General features: G+C 34.5%; 1 protein-coding gene across 1 annotated transcript in view; it reads right to left on the bottom strand.

Moving 5' to 3' along the window:
* Positions 1-565: 565 nt before the first annotated feature.
* The window catches only part of LOC306800294 (cadherin-10), a 93,020-nt gene continuing 72,929 nt past the window's right edge, over positions 566-20,656 (bottom strand). Inside the window, exons 6-12 of the mRNA XM_079302234.1 lie at positions 18,579-18,766; positions 15,041-15,294; positions 13,311-13,447; positions 11,180-11,301; positions 4,761-4,869; positions 2,541-2,792; positions 566-1,648 (exon numbers count right to left, since the gene is read on the bottom strand). Of these exons, the coding sequence (XP_079158360.1) occupies positions 1,155-1,648; positions 2,541-2,792; positions 4,761-4,869; positions 11,180-11,301; positions 13,311-13,447; positions 15,041-15,294; positions 18,579-18,766 (1,556 nt within the window). The 3' untranslated portion in view covers positions 566-1,154. The remainder of the gene's footprint in view (positions 1,649-2,540; positions 2,793-4,760; positions 4,870-11,179; positions 11,302-13,310; positions 13,448-15,040; positions 15,295-18,578; positions 18,767-20,656) is intronic.

Here is a 20,656-nt window from a genome sequence, read left to right as displayed (position 1 = left end):
TCTCAGTCTTCAGATTGACAGTTTAAAGGTGATGGAAAAACAACATGTAGTGCTTGTCAGCAAATTATTTGTCTTTGGAAAAACAGAGCTTAAAAGTGATTGAGCATATTTTTTCACTTCATCTGTTGCACTTAGAAATCACTTGTGGTATAAGTAGGATTCAAAATGGAGAACTGTAGAAAAAATAAACTGAGATTTTGAAACTATTGTTTCAAAACTAGTGTTTGGATACATAAATCATGCCAACATGTTTTAGAATAAGGCTGTTTGAGTTGACACAAGATAGTGATTCATCTTTCTAGACTAGAATATTATTAATTTAGTCAAAAAATAAATTTAAAAAAATCTGTTAAACACTGAACTGTAGAAAGTAGAAATTTTGAGCAAGTAACTGTATAACTTGATCCTGTCTCAGTGAGCACAAGCACTTCAGACTGTCTTGTATGTATGGAGAATACTTCAGCAGAGAAGTACCAGTAGTTGGTTGTGATGTCACTGGAGAAATTCCATGTTCTCTTCAAGCTTGAAACTCATGGCCAGAACAGGCAGAAACAAGCATTAACATAGTTGTAAAAACTGGTTTATTTTTTAAAAATAAATACAAAAATATAAATATAAAACATTGGCAGATAGAATTTGATGAAATGAAGTTGCACAAACTTTTTTTTTTTTTTTAAACCAGCTGCATATTACACTTATTAACACCACGTGTACATTTTGTTTTATTTTAATGTACAGAACAGGACATATTGGATTTTTTTCTTCTTTGCCATCTGAAAAGCTGCACTTGCAGGAATAGGACATGTACCTAACAGAAGCGGCTTGTACATGAGGTTGCTTAAGGGATTATCACCCTGTTCAAATTTCTGAAGGTGAGATATTTTTAATTTTACTTACTAAAATGTACAACACTGAATTTCCATAGCTTTGGCTCTTGGAAGTTGATTAAATAAAATGCTGTATATATTCCAAGTGGCATCCTACTAGAAAGAATGAATGACATTAATGGACAAATTTAAAACAAATTTTAAAAGGAAACCATTGTGCTGAGTGTGGCAGGAAAATTTTCCTGAATGTTAAATACTGTTGAGTGCAGAAGGTGTCTGTAAAATTACTTCCGCTCAAAGGAAAAGAAAAAAGTAGCCTACTGTAGGTTAAGAAGTGTCTTTGTCACTTTCTCCTCCACCGTACATCTCAGCTAGCTTGTTAAACCGAGGGCCCCACTCCCGGAGGTAATCATAGTTTTGGTCTCCTTCGGTAGTACCTGACTCCAAGGAGCTCAAGGATTCAGCTATGGAATCGTTTCCTTCATAGGCGTAGGTCGCAAGCGAGTCATACGGCGGCGCAGAGGGATCAGTGTCATGCTCTTTTAGCCTTTGGTTAATAAAATCTCGGACATCCGTGTTGTCTGGCGCCGAAGGAGTCCTGCGTGGCACAAACAACGTTTCGGGAATAATGTCTCGCCGAAGCTTCTTGTCTTCGATAGCTGCAGGATTCCTCAGTGTGCCGATATCAAAGGCTTGAGTGTCCTCCTCTCCACCGCCTTCGTCATTGTAACTCACAATGTTGTCTCTGATGTCCTCCTTAGAGAGGATCAAAGGCTCCTTCTTTCTTTGTCTCTTCAGAGCAGCAAATAGCACCACTATAACTTAAAGAGGGAAACAAAGAATGGGTAAAGAGCTCTATTTAACAATTTCCTAGCAGCAAATCAACCAGGTACAAGAACTACATTTCAGCTATATTTCACCGACTCATTTTTTTTGATAACTGAATAAACACCTCTATCTGTAAAATGGTACCACAATGAAGTCCATATCAAAAACCTATTTGTGTGCTCTGCTTTACAGGACTGTAAGCTTGTCTACATGCTCCTTCTGTACCTGTAATGAGCTTTAAAATACCCAGGTCTATTCTGAAGATATTTTTCCTTTTCCAAGCTCAAAGGATATTGCTAAAAAGTGGGTTTGAGTTGAATTATAGGTCATTAAGTGTTATTCCGAAAACCACAAAATGGAGTTGTTACAAAATATTCCTTTTTTTTTTTTTTTTTTTTTTTTTAATTTTATTACAGCACTGAAACCACTGGATAGACTGGACTTTGATGTAGTAAAATTACTGTTTACTGTCATATTATATGTGAAGTATATACTGCATATTGATTTTTAGTTGCTATTTAAATGGAAAAGAGACTTTTCCTCTAAAACAATTTAAAATTAAGACATGAAAGAAATTTTTGATTATACTATTCATCCTCTCTGAACTTTCATTTTTTTTGGACAACTTAGTGAAAGAACATAAATGAGCATCTGGTTGCACCGTGATAGTTTTAACAGTTGGGGACTTTAATTCTTATTTACAGTGTTAAATGAGAAAACAACGAGGGTCTGTCTTTGTTTTTTTTTCTTTTTATTTTAAGCTGCAGTTATATTCTTCCTGCAAAATCCAGGATCATTAGCTCTATCAACCTGCATAATTGTGTGAAATGAGTCAGGCCTTAAATATTCATTCCAGGGTAGGGGAAGGAGCGTTTTTATTCTTACCCAGCAGGATGAGGATGCAGAGGAGGATGGCCACCAGCGCCCCGGTGCTGAGGCCGGCAGGGAGCAGCAAGGCCTCGGCGCTGCAGGACTGCATGTTCCCCCGGCTGTCACAGGCACACACCCGGATGGTCAGCGTGCCCGTGCTGCTCTGGATCGGGTAGTCGTTGTCCGATATCACCACTGGGAGAAGGTAAGTACTTATTTCATGTCGACTAAAGCCATTCCTTCTCGTCAAAATCCTGGCAGTGTTATCTAGATCGATTAAAAGACACCGTTGTAGGCTACATGAACTGAAGTCATATCACTTATAGCAGATGCAAATCATCATATTTTGTACGACTTAAAAATAGTTCCTGTTATCATAGTGATATCTCTATCTCTATGTATTTTCCTAACAACATTCCCATTTGATCAGAAAGCTATTTATAAGTTTTTAGGTACATCTGGCCTGCTTCTCTGAGCCTCTGCACCACTTTCGCATGTGATTTGAAAAGAGGATTTCTCAAAGCTTAAAATGTTTTATAGATTAATGCATGCAGTGTGTGACACAGTTACAGTTCAGGGCTGAAACCCTGAAATGCAGCAACCAACTGAGGAAAAATAACCTTCCACTTTGTGCAGTTCAACAAGTACTCCGTTCTGGAAGATTCTTACTATGGACTATCTGTGACAACACCCACCAGAATGCTATCAACTCAGTATGCGATTTGCTACAACAAACCACTTTCAACACACTGTAGAACAATGAATTATGTACCTTAGCACATGAAGTAGGGCTTTTCTTAGTAGTAGGGCATAGAAATTGTCTTAGGAATTCAGAAAATGTGAAAGATGGTAGGTATTCCTGCACATTTCTGAGACCTGAATTTACTAAACTGTATCTCTAGCAGAAAATCTTACTTGTGTGAACGATATGTTAGCACCAAAACCTGTCCACTGAGTGGCCAGAGAAAAGGGAAGGAAGAGAAGGAATGAATAACACGGAAAGACTATTTCTTCTACTGTTAGAGCCACAACACTAGAGTGGCAGCCAACACCAGAGTTGACAACATTTTAGTCCAAAAGAGAGCAAATACAGGTTTAGCGTGCACTAAAAGGAAAATTTAATTTTCATCATATTTGTGGATTGCTTGAGCTATGTGATTAGCTGACCCCACAGCCAACTTCAGGCACAACTAAAATAACCCATGTGCAAAAAGAAAGAAAATAATTACAGATTGCAAGAAAATATCAAGATCTATACCTCTGTGTACTCAGGACCTAGTCACCAAGACATAACCTTTGTTTAATTTAAATAATATTTTTTTCTCATAGACTTCAAGATGTTAAAAACTTTGGTTTGGTAATTTGGGAAATTGCAATTTGGGAAATCGGCAGTTTTGGGAAATTGCTTCCCTCCCCTGATTTTGTGTATTTTAGCACTATTTGCTTTCACTCAACATCAAAAATTACATGTCGTGTGGATTTTTAAAGACCTCTTCTTTAAGGGATTTGATAAAGTACTCAAGCGATTTGATTTAATTACTTCACTTTCCCTAACGATACAATTTTTTTTTCTGCTGTTGTTTGTAGTCTACTACATCCTGAAATATTCAGGAACAGAGGATTATTCCCATTGCTTTTATGCCTTTGACACATTTGAATGCTGATATCACGTCCCCTCTCATTTATTTCTTCTGTAATCTAGAGTCCTTTCAATTAGTCATACTAATAATGAAGGCCAAAATTCATAGTCTCAATTTTGCAACAGAAGCTTCTGGAACTTTTCTCTGATAAAGACAGATTGAGAAAGGATCAAAAGAAAAACCAAAGTGGCTCTCAGAACCATTATTTTCATTAATGGTCAGAAAGAAGCAAAACAGAAGGCCAGGGGAATCAGAACTGTATAATAAAAAGCTAAAGTGAAAAATCTTAACTTGTCAGCTGAAGGCATTTCTGAAAGCTTTTTTCTTCCTTTTGCAGTCAAGTGTTTCATCTGTCTCTTACCCCAAGCTAACACTTTTCTGATTTTCTTTCTTATCACATTCTTATCACATTTTTGCCTCACTTACACAGATAAAAATGCAGAAGTACTAAAACTCAGTCAGGTAAAGTGTTCTTGATAGTAGCAACCTTCACAGCTTCTCTAGATATTGACAGACATCAAAAGCAAATATATTTCAGGGATGTAGCCAGACAGAAAAGATAAAACTCCTTCCTTGAAACAGGCATGAATTTTACCTTCATTATCCTGAACAGTGAAGTTAGGGTTAACGGCAGCTAAGCTGAAGAAAAATTTTTGTCCACCAAGAGGGTCATCTTTGTCTACTGCACTTATGGTTTGAATAAGCTGCAGGAAGAAAAGCAAGCAAAAAAACAACAAAAAACCCAAATACACCTAGGTTTTTGATAGAGTTGTCTGATCAAAGAAGATGAAAAGCATTAGAATAACTTAGCATTCACACATACTAAAATTTATTCTGTAAAATATAAAACCTAAACAGGTGTTCAACAAGTGTCTTGCATAAGTTTTTTTGAACAAGAACATCTGTATTTTTTCATGTGGCAGTACACGTGAACCTGTATTTTTGTAGCTACATAGTGGACGAAACTTGCCAAAAATAGGTTAGCTGTTTCAGGTAGTTTTTAAACTTCATTTTTGGTTCATCATTTAAGATAGCAATTCCCATGCAATTTTCTATTTTCATTATAAAAATGGCATTTTATCAAACAGCTATTTTTAAAAGGGAAGTTAGCATTTCAAAGTCGAGCCTATTTTCTTAAATGTGATTTTTCTATTTATTAGCATAGCAGAACACATCAACATGATTCCTGAGATGAAAAATGCCAGTTTTTAAACATATTTCAACTCTTGTAAAACATTTGTAGCACACCCTAGAGACAAACAACTTAAGAGTGGGATGAGAATCTGCTATCATAATTCTCAGAGTAAGCTGCACCAGATCAGTTCCATATTCAGACCCAGAGCTTCCTGCAATTCCTACAAAAAAATGTTACTATTTTTGGGGAAAGTAATGGCAAGTCCTTTATCAGCAAGTATTTACCTGTCAGGTAAGTGAATATGTGGCTTTCTCACTAAAAATTCTATACCTAAGAGTTGCAAAATATTGTTTCCCAAGCAAAATTAGTTTTTTGACTTTTATTTTTACTTTATTGCCTAATTTACGATTGGGGCTTGTTTTATACCATGGCATATAAACTGGATTTAAGTCTGGGTTTTTGTGCAAGCATGCTTGAAGGTTCAGTTATCTTCTTAAATTTAACTTCCAAATATAGATTAATTTTAAGTCCATAGATCATTTTTATTCTTCATTTCTTATCCAACATTTTAAATTGCACTGCTCTTTCAACCATGGAATTACACCTCATTTTTAACACTATTCTTTCCATGTGATGCACTTGTTAAACCCTGTTTGTTTTTCCTCTTCCAGTTCTTCCAAATACAGCCATTTCTCTTCATATCACAGCTTTTGTCAGGTCTGATCATCTTTAACATCAACAACTGCAATGCACTCCTATTTGCTTTTAAAAATGCATTACTAACTCCCGACTTCTCTCTTGTCTACCCAGAAAATACCAGTATATCCCTTGATGAGGCAAGGATGGGATTTCTTTTAATACAGCAGCTTCCTTGCTTTTTCAAAAGTTTTCTCTTTTTCTAAATTTGTTTTCTTATATAATCCTCCAATAACTTTCTAAATTTATAGAACTATTAACACAAGTACAGAATTTTGTTTTTGAAGAATAAATATTTTAATTATTTAGTGAGCAATTAGCATATTAATTTTCATAGATATTTACAAAATTGTGTAAAAAACAAACTAATTAATTTTATTTCACAACTAGAGACTGTGAGGTCAGTCGTAGGTGTTAGACTGATGAAAATCAACTGATTTGCTGAGTGTTCATACTCAGAGTTTAAAAAGCATATGTAGAACTGAAAGCATTGTATTGCAGTTTGAAAATTGTTTCCTGATAATATTGACTGCGATTTTAAAGTGATAAATCTTGTTTTACATGTGGTTTCAAACAGTTTTTTTCTCTTACACTTGCCAGCCATGGGAAACCCCAATTACCTTGTAAATAGAGCTATAACACTCTAAGTTGCTCTTTTTAGAAATGCCACATAACAGTTACTGCAGGGAAGACAAGGATGTTTCTCTGTATGATAACAGGAAATTAAGGGCCCAGTAGCAGTCATGAGGGTCATTAGCCACTAAAATCTGATAAACCAGTGGAAACAAGTCCGCTGTATCATCTGCTTATTCCAACAAAACTCAGCTTTCTGCTTAGTAGGATCTCTGCAAGCATCCCTTCTGTCAATTGTTTAGGTAGATGTTTTCTTCTAAAATATACTATATATATGCTTTTAAATTTAGGACAAAGAAAGAAAATAGTGCCATTAAGAAAAAAGAAAGCAGAACTCTAAAAACCCTACATCTGTTTGCAGTACAAAACCTTTTTCTTGCCCAAGAGAATAAAAGTAAGTGTTTGAGAGTTTTTGAAAAAGGTAAGGCAAAGAAAAAATTCTGATACTTGTAAAACCACTGGAAGGTACAAGATTTATGGCTGCATAGTGAAGCAACTAAAGTAAGAATGAATCAGGTGAACTAGAAAAGAAAGAAGAAAATTTCAAGTAAATTTATTATAAATTGTCATTTGTCAAAAGATATAATAGAGATGCAAAAAACAAAGATAAAATAACACTTCAGGATTAAAGGATTTAATAAATTTTTATAGAAATATCTGAAAATGAGATGGGAAAACTGAAATCTAAAAATAACTTCAAGGATTTTAGTTTTTCAATAGATATGAATTTTAGCGGCTTTTAGAAAGACACATGGTGAATATAACAAGGAAATCTCTGGAAATATGAAGATCCCAAAAGCCATGTTTTAACAAGATTATGGTGAGTAAAGAATTCCTGATAAGGACTGTTATATGGGTCAAGTGAACTGATAACATGAGAAGCAGCACAAAAAGAATTGGTTCAAGTAACCTAGTGTGCTTATATAATCTATACTGAATTAAGTTATCAGAAAAAGGAAAACAGACTCCATCATTCATATTTTAAAGCATCTTTGAAAGATAATCCATTATGAGCTAGACCTATTTGCATAGCATTTGGCCATGTGAAAAGGGAGTGGGCATGTACGGATTTGGTAAAATGAAGGCTAGTAACAGCGAGATAATAGCATGCCATTTAAACATCACGGTGTACTTGAGTCAGGTGGGGATGTCTCAGTGCAGTACCGGGGCAGTATCGGGTCAGTACCGTGGCTGTACCGGGTCAGTACCGGCTCTGTCCGGCCCCAGCGCAGGGCAGGGCTGAGCCCCTCAGCCCCGGGGAAAGCCTGGGCAAGGGAGGGCAAAACCTGCCCGGCAGCCAGGGCTGAGCCAGGGGAACCGAGCGAGAAACAGCGCAGCGAGCCCGAGGGGACAGCGGGAGCAGGGACGGGCAGGAGAGACCCGGCAGGGATGAGACACCCACACAGCCCAGGGGACACGGCTGCACTGCGGTCCTGAAGGCTGCAGCACATTTATCCTGAAGGAATGCAGTCCATGAATGCTCATACTGGGACAGGGAAAATGTGAAGAGAAAGGGGTGTCCAAGAAAAAAATGTCAGTAGTGGAGGGGTGGAGGTGGGCCTGGGAAGGAGGGGGGTATTCAGGAAAGTTGTTTTAGTGCTTCTCTCTTTCTTTCTCACGATCCTATTCCACGTTTCATGGACAGCATATTAAATTAATTTTGCCCAAACTGAGTTTTGACAATGACGGTAATTTGCAGGTTTGTGTTTGTCTCAAGCTTTTCCAACTTTCCTCCCCCTGTACTGTTGAGGGGGGAGGAAGCAGCTGGGTGGGCACCTGGCTGCTGACCAAGGTCAACTCCTGCCCTCTTTTCTTTTGGCAGATCATTTACAAATAGAGAAGGACCTCTTTTCTGACATCTACTATAGGGAAAATTAATACATAGATAAGTTATACCGGCTTCCATGCAAGAGCTCTCTAAAGCAGACTGACTTCTGCTTTCTGAAGTGATTCTTCTCTTTTACATTAGAGGATCTTTAGAGGCTGGCAGCTGAGCTGCCAGACATGTGACAGCTGGGAGCTGACAAAACTAGTGGGATTCCATCTGTCCAGATGCCCAGCTCCTGGCTCTTCTCACCTGGGGGCGGAGGACAGCTGAACTTCTTTGGTTGCAGGTCTGCAGCAGTCTGAGCATTTTGCTGCTTTATTTCCCTGAACTCCAACTGAGTCAGCCTTGTGTAGGTCACATGAATGCCTGCGTCCTCTTTATGCCATCGCACCAAGTCTGCCCCCTTTTTTTTTTTTTTTTTTTTTTTTTTTTTTTTTTTTTTTTTTTTTTTTTGATTGAGGAGGGAGGGTTCGAAAGAACAGGAATCACCAAAATAGCATTTTGCCAGAGGTGCTGCTTGTGTATAGCTCGAGCTTTTTGAGATAGGATATTTTCATCGTTTGCAAGTTCTGAGTAATAGCAAGCAGGAAAACAATCAGGCCCTTTGAGTCATTCATACTACAAAAGTCACATTTCTCTCTCACTATATATTTGCATCTATGTGTATGTTTATATACATGGATTTATGTGCACCTCCCTAGGTATCACATATAATATGTGTGTGTGTCTATATACGTATGTATAAAATATAGGCTTCTGTGCAAAGTAAGTAAATGGAAAAGTATAATATTCATTATAATATCTGTCTTTAGTAGATGGGAAATACTGAAATGAACAACACAGAATCTGTGACTGATGAAGCGTCATTAGTTTCAGTGACCTAATAGAAGATATAAATTTCATGGATCAAATGTAATTATGAAAACCTGAAAGGGAAGAAAAATAGCAGAAATATGGGAGAAATCAATCAGAGAACCATGTTTTTGGATTGATTAGATTCTCTCAGGACAGATTGAATTTGAAAAATAAAAAGTCTTATTTATGAGCTGCCAGTAAACAAGAAGAATATAATTACATTCAAACAGATTATTCATGTTATCCTGCATTACATTTATTCTCTTCCTGTGAATTGTTTTCTTTAAGCAATCATTTGCAACTCAGATTTCTTAAAAAATATTTCTATTTATGGCCCTCTCAATAACTTTGGCAGGTTTTTTTCTGATAAAAACACTATTGAGCTCAACAGCAATTTAAATAAGCATTTGTGGATGTGTAAACTTATTTAGTGTCACAATCATTTGTTGTAAGTGATTAGTGCTATTTTATTCAACTTTTAAAATGACAGCCTATTCTGATTGTAAGCAATAAAACAATGCAGTGTAGAAATAACTTTTATATTTACTTTTAAATTACACTGACTTCAATAGTTTAGATTGTGCAGAAAAAACTGTTCCTTAAAATACATTTGCATGGAAATTTAACTGCTCTATTAACATTTCCTTTATGCTCTAGAACTCTTAACTTTCACAGAAAAAATTCTGAAACCCCAGATGATTAAAATTTGTGAATTTGTGTGGTTTTTTTTTTTGTTTTTTGTTTTTTGTTTTTTTTTTTTTAACATAGCGTGGGTTTTTTTGTGAAACTGGAAGAGGAAAATTCAACGTTCTTCTTTTACAGTTCTTAAACCATATGTCATACTGGAAATGATTACAATATTATTTTAGCATTTATAGAAGACACTTCAACTGTCCAAAATTTTACATTTTTAGCCAGTGATTTCTCTTTATCTAACAGCTTGAATTCTCTTGTGACTGTCACAGCAGACAAATGCACTCACTCAGTACCTTTAGATATTTCATGAATTATAAATTTGGGCCTCAAATTCTTTATTCTAAGTTCAAACTGATGTCACTTAGGTAGGAAGAATGGCAACCTGAATGTGAAATTTCCAATACAACCTGAATGCTATACATGTGAGACTCCAGCAGTTAAGACAAGCTGGCACTTCCACCACATTCTATTCAAACATGACAGGGTTTCACTGAGGTTCTACTGCTACCATTTAAAAGGTTTTATTATTGGCTGATTATGCTCTGGGACATGTAATAGGAAAACATGTTTTTAAAGAATTCTAATAAGCAATTGCCCATTGGGAATTAGGTATTAAGCAGTACAGTCATTTCACTTAAATTGAAGTACACATTGTGTAGCGACAAGGAAGCAAAAGAAAATATTATGTTACCATGTAAAAAATGTATGTTTTCTTTTCAAAAATTTTTGGTGTGATAATGAAAGATGAATCCATCAATTTAAAAAAAAATGTAACTGATTTTTTTGTTGTAATCACTGTCATCATGGATTGAAATATATTTGAATTTTGCTATTGGAGAATTATTGAAAATATAGATCAAACTTTTAAGTTCATATAGTGATCTACTTTGTGAAATTTAGGGCAAAGTGAATCATGACCATGTCATGGACATATCTCATCAGGATTTAACAGCAGTACAAGGGTAAGTAAGGAAAAGTGATTGAAACACTGATGCACTTGCAACATACTGAGATTTCAATTCGAGCTTCAGTTGCAGAGCCTCTTTGCTTCCATTTTTAACATTTCAAAAGCCAATTTTGATATGATTTTTCTTAAGCAATAGGCAAGGATGATCTATAATTGAGTGCTATAGCAAAACTGGATAGTGGGAAATGTTTTTCAAAGGCATACCTGTCCAGCTCTTACATTTTCACAGACAAAAGTGTCGTAGAATACAGCAAACTGTGGGGCATTGTCATTAACGTCCAAAATTCTTACATAGACAGGAACACGAGTAGTATCTTTGGGATTGCCTGACAGCAGAAGAGAAACATGAAATTATTTTATTATTAAGAGTTTTCTGTTTTCTTCCAAATTTCATGAGCAATACACATGCAAGATGAAGTTAGAATCTGATCAATATTTAGTGTACAAACCAGAAACAAGTCAGAATCAGACCTTCTGAAAAATAGGGAAATTATTTGTGTAGAGTAAAAAAAAAAAGTATTGGGATCTAGTGAGGAGTTAAGTTTTTCATGAAGATAAGGGGCTGAAAATGTTAATAATATATTCAATTAATATGTATGAAATCTATGCCCACTATTTCAATAACAAATTTGATCGCTTGGTGAGCTCAAGGCTTTGTAAGGGTTTGATCTTTAATTTTAAAATTCTTTGTGATCTAGTTAATTTTACAGAGAAAAGACATCATTGAATTTATGCACTGTGTTGGTTTTGGCATATGTATGACATGCATACATATTTTGAAAAATTTTCAAGTGTGACTTTCCTCTCTTGCCCCTCGAAGAAATTCCATCAAAACAAATGAAAGTACCCTTCCAAAATTTGGTAAATATTTTGTTACAATAAGATTTTTTTATGTTTAAATTGCCTTTAAAATTTGAATGCAGATTTTCAGACCTTACTTTCAAAAACAATAATAACCTCCCCCTTGCGAAATGACAAGATCCTGCTATTATTTAGAGTTCTCTTTTGTTAGCATGGGTTAATTCCAGAATACAACTGTCCCTGTTCTCACCTGCTGATCTTGTTGCCATACCCAAAATTTTAAGTAATGCCTGGGTATAAAAAAGTGCAACTGCTTCTTGGAATTCTGCTGCATGTTAGCTAAGCACTATGTGATTTTTCACCATTAATGGAATTGGGTAAGTAACAACAGTAACAGATTGTTCCAAATTACTGACTTTCTCCCCTTTTCTTGTGCTTCAAATAAAACACATTTAGGAGCAGATGGAATTACATTGGCTTGTTATTAGTAACACCTTTGCTAAGGAGCATTATATGGATCTTTTTCTACATCCTGAATTGCTTAAATTTCCAGGTTTCATCATTATGTATGTCGGAAAATAATTTGTACAACATTGGACAGTACTCTGAATGGTCAGAGTACTCAGAATGCTCAGGACAAAGCATCACAAGAAAAAATAAAAAGGTTTGGAAAAAAAAAAAACTACGGGATTTTTTTTATTGGTGGTTTTTTTTTTGGGTTTTTTGGTTTTTTTGTTTTTTTTCTCCACAGAATGGTTAATTGTAAGGACACAATGCTCCATTTAGTCCTCTGCAGTGTAGTTCTTGCCAGCCATGTTTCACTGTTCATCAGTATTTTTTCCTTTTTATTTTTTTGACTGATATAGAACTAGCCCTAAAAAAATTAGTGACTTTGAAAGGGAGGGATCCTTAGTTGCTGATTTCAAAGAGGAGACTTTTGTCACTTCGGAAATTTTCTGTCCATTGATTAAAGCTATTCTCAATAATGTAGTAGATTTAGGAGGATATCTGCTCTTCTCTTTGTACTCTTAATATGAAAATATCTACAGAGAGATATTTTAAATGGTCCAAAAAATGCTACAGCTCTGGGATCAAGCTGAATGGAACTTTTAAGATATACTGATCCTAAGAGCTGTAAGTGTAGGTACCATAGGAAGAAAAAATGAAAGTGTTTCTAAGGAAACAAAGAAAATAATAGAGACAGAAACACAGATTACTATGCTAAACTCAGCTATTTTAAAAGAAAAATCATGTAACTGTCATCCAAGAAAAGGAATAAAAATAATTAATTCTGTCTTAAAATTTAATTGGCTAATATTTCAGAAGTAACTTGGACATTAAAGGTCAGTGATGGATGTATGTGAGGAGAAGAGCAATGAGGAGACATGCTGTTAGCTACCCCACCACTGACTTTTCCAGAACATCTAGTAGAAAGGGGCAGGGAGCAAATAAAGAAGAGGTATTTTCATCACAGAGTTGCAGCTGTAACATTACAGGATAAGGAAAACTGAAAGGAAAAACCAAATGAGCTTACTAATCTCAGCTGCAATAACACTAAGATTGTGCCATTGGGATATCTCACGGTCGAGTGGTTTAGAAGTATAGATGGACCCATTTCCAGAATGAATGTTAAATATCCTGTCAAGGTCAGTGTGACGATCCAGAGAAAACCTAAATATAGTAATGAAATTAAAAGTTTCATCAAAATAATAGAAAATCAAAGAAAACATTTATTTCACAAGTCAGTACAGGTTTTATGTTCTACAATACAAAGGTTAGTTTTGAAAATACATATATTTATTTTTTATAAATACTTCTGAAAATTCTGAAGGTAAGCTCCACAGAATAAGGAATTAAAATTTAAATTTTAGAAATGTGATACCATAGTGTAATATTTGATAATTGGAGCTATTACAAGAATATAGAAGAATTATTTTAGCAAAATCTGAATTTCAATATATTAAGTAAATAATCAATAAATTAAAAAATTATTTAATCCTGAAAGGAAAGTGGTCTTTGACATAATGTTTCTTTAGACTGAGACTGACAGCTAATTTAAAAGCTGTTCAAAAGTATTGCTATAAACTCAGCTTCTACTGTTTAGGATTAACTCACTAGAGATCTAGATTTAAAAAAACTGTATAAAAATTAGTCCACGTGTAGAACTTTCACTTTCTTACATAGATGTTAAAGGACCTTCTGTATTTCTGTCATTGCTATACTTCTGGCAGGCAAGATGCCCACCAATATGGTATAGTGGTGTCAAACTAGTATCAGAAAATTTCTCATTCATCTTTATTTGTTTTTTTAATATTTAACATTTCCTTCAAATTAGAATTGAACTTTTGATGTGGACATGAGTATAAGATTTTGCCAAATACACAACAATTATCAGAATATGTCAGAATTGGGCCAAATATTTTAAAAAGTTATGTAGTACACTTGTATAGTACAATAGAAACAAATGTTTATGTTTCTGCAAAAATTTATGAGTGATCTAAACTGTTCATCAAGTGCATCTGGTTTCACTTGCAGTACTTAACTAAATTGAGCCAAATAAAATAATTCTGTTCTATGAAAGTAGTATCTATATGAATTTGGTGACTTTTGTTTGCTCACTCCACCACACACAGTTGCAGTAAATATGAAACACAAAAAAATAAAACCCACAAAAAAATAAAACAAGTCAACAGCAAAATTAATATAAAAACAACAAAAGAAAAAAGAAATTTGAACACCTAATGAAAACTTCTGATGGTGCAATAAGGACTTACTCAAATTTATTGGGTTTTTTTACTACTACACTAATAACTCTTAAACTAGCTAACTCTAAAACCTGTTTTTTTAATTTCTCAACTAGAATAAAACAAAAACCTACTATTTTCTAGAGATATTATATGTAAGACTGCTTAGCTTATATTATAAGCATTTTATTGTATTTCATGCATGATGTTAGTTTTATTGAAGACTACAACTTGTTTCATCACCACTCTAAAAGCTTTTTCCCTGTATGAAGCAAGAGGCAATCCTGATGGGACTACTTCAAATCAAGTTTTCCATGAATTGAGGCACTGGAAAATATTTTGTGTCTCTTGTGTGCAATGAAATTGCTGTTGCCTGACATATTTGTAGATTTACAGATAGCACCATGCTCAATTCGGTCTATCTCTGGAACACTAATAAATAAATGTGAAAATAATGTTCTATTACTATTTATCTTAATTTCTTTAGCAAATAATGCATTTACAGACACTGAAGTATTACCTTATTGGACTTGAGGCAGAATCAGGATCCCGTGCCATTACTGTTCCTATTATTGTCCCCAACTCAATATCTTCATGCACCTCAAAAAGGTAGGAAGACCTGCTGAAAACAGGAGGTTCATCTACATCTTCTACCGAGATTTTCACAATAATTGTGTCTTTGAAAGGCCCAAGGTAATAGAAACGGGGATCCACATGGGTGTTTTCAGCTTCTACTTTCAAAGTATAAAGTCGTCTTGTCTCATAGTCCAGTGGCTAAAAATGAAAATTGTGATAAATTTTATTAAGTTAGATTTACGTATTGACAGATGTTTACCTATGTACATAATGGAAACTGAAGAGGGTTCAAACCTTATCAGATCCTGTCCTGCATTGTGGGAAGACCAACACAACTAATACTTTCCCTATCACAGGAGTTACTTTGTCTAATAAGAAATTACCATTGTTTTTAGAAGAAGTATTTTTTCCTAAATATTAGCTAAATTATCTCAGCATGAATGACAAAAAGATTTCCAGTACAAATTAACCAATTATTCAGGGAATTTTGCAGCTGTTTCACACGAATATGGATTTGAAACAGTCTTATAGTCAATTCAAATGCTTAAGTGACTGGCTGGAAATAGAAACATTCCAGAACAAGTTATTGAGCTCTAATATTCCAAAGAAAATTCTGTAAACTCCTGGATAATCAAACTTATCAAAGTATTCTTATTGTCAAGGCCTTAAATATCAGAAATGTTTTAGGTCTCTTGTGAGGAAGGCATGTGTGTCAAAGCTCTCTATATCTAGAGAAACAGTAGAATTTAATCTTGTTCCTTTTCATTTAATTTAATGAATCCAACATCAGAAGGGTTTGGGGTTTTTTAATATATTTGACATTTTTGTCAGCAGTTCCTTTTTTAAAATGTAAGGAGGAGCAGTTCATGGTTATAATTAGAAATAATTTTGGATAGAAAAGAATTCTATTCCTTCAAATTTTTCTAGCTGTCATAGATGAAAAGTGTTATCTAATTAATGATTCTAAGGAAATGAGCAAGCTGAAAATCTACCTTTCTGGCACAAAGAAGAATTTATTAACTCTCACAGATTCTCACAGAGATATAGAAATGGTGGTTTTCATTAATCAAAATGGGTGGTTGATGACTTTTTTTTTCTGCCTAGCTGCTTTTAAATACTAATTAACATTCACTAAAGATGCCAAAGTGACAGGTTAGATATTTAAATGCACTATTCAAGAGCAGAAAGATGCAATCCAGTGAAAGAATAAGTTTCCCCACTGCCCCAGACTTGTTTTAAAAAAGTAGTGAGAGCAGATGGGAGAATATCTCTGAATACAATTGAGAAAACCAACTATTTAACCTAGATCTGAGGCTATTGCTGTGTCTGTAAAGTGTATCATTCAGCTTTTAGGGAATGCTGGCTTCAATCCTAAAAGCAAAGAAGACATGCTAGTCCTGATTTATTCTAATTGGCTTACTCTGGCAGAATGTGGACCATTAATATGTAAACTGGCTACTACAGCATGCACATCCAATTTGGACATCTTGTTCAGTTACAGTGCAAAACATGGTTATGAAACCTGTGGATTACAGAGACATTCCAGCAATGAAAAAAACTTTTGCCCAAATATATGAAATTGTGGAAAATCAATTATTTTGTCTGTGATAATTTTTATAGAAAAATTTCTATAGAAAAAGTTCTTTTACAGCACATAATAATCTCAGACTTAATAACTTTGTAAAGGAACACAAGCTATTTGTAGCTATTCACCATTGAAAACAAAAATTACAATCAAAGTGGATAAATAATAATAAAAAGAGAGACTATTTTAATGAATCAATGAAGTGAGCATTCTCATCTCCTTCCTTGCTTGTTAGTGCTGTTGTCTGTGGTATTGAATAAACTATTTATTCATGACTGTGAAAGCATCCTGAAAAATGCAAATTCTGTCAGACTGTTAATGACAAAATCAGAAGATCTTGTTCATTAGTATTTATTGACATTTTTGGAACTGCTGTATTATAATTAAAGAAATTTCTTGTGCTTGATTCAGCTACTGGACTTTTTTTCAAGACATTATTGATTTAATATTTGTGTAAAAATCTGAAGCAAGCAATAAAAGAGCATCTCAAGAGAAGCCTTCACAAACTAGGAACAGGAAAAATATAAGACCTCAAACTTTGGGTGATTTTTTTTTTCTTTTTTTTCCCGGATAAACAACTACTCTGACTATGAACACAATAAAACATAAGAATTAAAAAGGAACACTTTTCTCAGAGCTTCTCCCTTGGTTGCCATTATCAAAAGATGTGGAGGTATATTTTATAACACTGTTTATTCCATGATTCTATGCTTAAGGACATTTGTTTGGAAAGCTAATATTAACAGTGCTTTATCTTTAAAATGCTGCCTGAACTCTTTGGAGTTAATCTCAAAATCCCAAAGACAAGTATTTCCTTAAAGGAAATTTTTGAAGAGTAAGAGAGTGGCATTTCTACTTGTGAGGTCTTAGAAGACAAACATCTGAAAATTGCTCTGACAATGTAAGACAGAGGGCAGAACTAAAGCTAGATCTGGAAGAGCAACACCTTCATTACATACACAGTGCTCATGTTGATGCCTTAAGTTTTGGCTTTTATATTTTTCAGATTCTGTACTGCATTGGTGTGTGACTCTAAACTTTATATAAAGTGTTAGCAAGTTCTCTTCCCAGTTTAGTTAGACAAAATAATCCTTTTCCACCTCAAGAACCAAGGACACCATTGCAGCTTTGGCCCAAAAAGTACAAACAACAGTGAATTAAGGAGAGCAGTGTGGGAGGATGGGACTTCATAGCCTGAAGCTGTAAGTGGAAAATTAACCTCAATAAGTAAATGAGTCAAAAATTATAAAAGTGTGAAAACATGTGACCCGTCGTCCATCTTGGGTCCACAGCCAGGTTTTCGTACTGCCCAAGATGTCTTGAATGCTTTTGAAGGCCTTTTAATAATTAGGTAATTTAAGGTATTCTAATAAATATCTACTTCATTCCTTTAAAATTGTCTAGCTTCTGTCCCAGGTAGCCTCCTAGGTATCAGTGTGGCAGCTCTCTCATACACTGGAAACAGGAACAAAACCATATAACTTGAAACTCATTTCTGTGTTCTGGTATACAGATCTCATCTCACCCAAGAAGATGAGAATTTCACAGAGAAGGAAAATCTATGTCTCTCATTAGCGAGTGAGCTGCTGATTTCTTGCTGAAGAAAACAGATCACAGAAATACCTAAGAAATATGAATTTGAAATCACAAAGATGATTAGTGCTAGCACATTGGGACTGGTCCACTTTTTCATACTTTACTGACGACAATGCTTTAAACCTCTTTATTTCAAATATTTTATTTCTGGTTCTTCTTAAAAGGAAATAGTACTTTTCCAGTGACTAATAGGGGATGCTTGCAAATGTTAAGCAGTTAGCAAGTGTTATCACATGACATAAGCAATGAACATTTGTGACATTGACAACAAAGTCATTTAGTGAATGCTGTTAACAGACACCTTCCGCACAGTGATGATGCCTTCCTGTGTGTCCTTCTGTGTCACAATGTCAAACATATCGGTCCCATCGCCATCTATAATTCTGTACTCCACTTCTGCATTCTTTCCAGTGTCTGCATCTGTGGCTTTAACGCTGCCAATGGCTGTCCCAACTGGGGAGGACTCAGGAATGCGGAGATGGATGGTACCTGTCAAAGAGACAAAGAGCCATTCAGGACCCCCACAGCTGCTACGTGAGCATAAAGTAACACTGTGTGACACAATAGGTGATAACATAATTTTTTGGGTTTTTTTTTATTTTTTTATTCTAGAGAACTTGAGGCAGAGAACTATACAGATGAAAGGTTTATATAGAAGACTAAAAACAAAATTGTAGGAAAAAACATTCATAGAAAAGTAGGATTGAGAAAAACCTTTATTCTATCTCAGAGAATAATCAACTATATCTTCACTCATCTTGCTTTTCTTTTCTTTGTAATTTTCTTGTTCTCATTTTCCTTTCATTCCTGAAATATCATCTAGAAAAAATGCTTTGTGTTTTTGCCAGGTTTCACTCTTCTTTTTTACCACTTAATATCTAAGGGCAATCTTTGGGATATATTTTGCATGCATTTCATCATGGAATCAATAGCAAGAATAGAATTCCTTGATTTTGCTGGTCAATTCTATGCAACAGCTTTCAAAATTAGATACTAAGATATCATATTATATACATTTGAATAGCACATTAATGCAGGGGGAGGTATTTTTAAAATCTACAAGCAGAAATTATGCCTACACTTGTTAAAGTCATTAATTCATACTTAAATAGGCTTATGAATATTGCAATTCTTAGTTTGTGCAGTTTTTCTTATTTGTATCCATTTATGGTAGCATCATACAACTGATAAAATACATAGAAATAAAACTGTCATCATTCAGACATGCTGCAGTAAATTGAGATAAGTATCTTAACATATATTTTAGCCTTCTATGTCCTAGTCTTAGTGTGAAAACTGTAAATAAGGATTGAGATATTTGATCCCATCTGTTGGAACATATGCTAGAAAAACATGTGGGGGACAAAATGCACTATGAAGAATTCTTAGAAAAATATATTTTAAAATTAATTCATCTGCAGTTGTCATTACAAACATCAAAGTGAATTCATCAGATCTCTCTTGGAAAACATTTTCTTCTATGGCCTTAGTTAAGTTTTCCAAGACTTTTTATTTTTTGTTCTACTTAGAGACTAGCTGAGTTAAAGGAGTTAGAAGTATGCTTGAAATAACACAAAAGTGGAAATGGTAAAAGACAGCAACCATAACAGTAGAAGTTGAACAGGCTACACAAAAAGCAACACATACATATATTGCCACAAAAAGGTAGTACAGAAAAGTCCATTAAGGGAGTATTAGTTTTGTGCAATCAAGAAGAATCATGGGGAGAGACTGGCAGGGTTTTATGGGAAGGCCACTGGCAACATGATTTTATCATACCTCAGGAAAGCATGAGTCATTTGAGGATTATTGGTGTATTACAAGCCAGCTACAGAGTGACACTCACTACAAAAATAAACCCCTATTATTTATTGGGTCGTTTGAGATTTTTTTTTCTGCTCTACAAGAGTTATTTTTTTTCTGTTCTTTTGCATTACTGTGTTCCCATTTGACAAATCAAAAAAAACCCCACAAAAATTAAAAAAAAAATGCATTCACATTTAGTTTGCAATTAAATGTTGGATAAAAAATATTGAAATACTGTAATTTCTTCACATAATTTTACTTAAGCATGTTTTAATATGAAACTGACATATAGTAGAAGAATGAATTCTTTATGGTCATGTACACCCCACATTCTATTTATATGTGTTCATTTTTGCTCAGTCACATTTTGATGTTCAAATGAGTATTTTATCCTGCATTTTCTCTAACATTTTAATTATCTTCCTGTAATATCTAAATCTGTTCACTAGTAGAGAATCTCTCTATAATCATCAAATGGTTAAAAAGCAAAATAAATATTTCGCCAGTTTAGTACTTAAGCAGTACTAAAACAGACTATGATGAAGGACTGTGATTTTTTAAATCCAAAATTAA

The sequence above is a fragment of the Erithacus rubecula genome (assembly GCF_903797595.1).
Source record: "Erithacus rubecula genome assembly, chromosome: 3".
In the NCBI taxonomy this organism is placed as follows: Eukaryota; Metazoa; Chordata; class Aves; order Passeriformes; family Muscicapidae; genus Erithacus; species Erithacus rubecula.
Note: the sequence above shows the minus strand (reverse complement) of the source record. Positions and strands in the feature narration are given on the sequence as shown.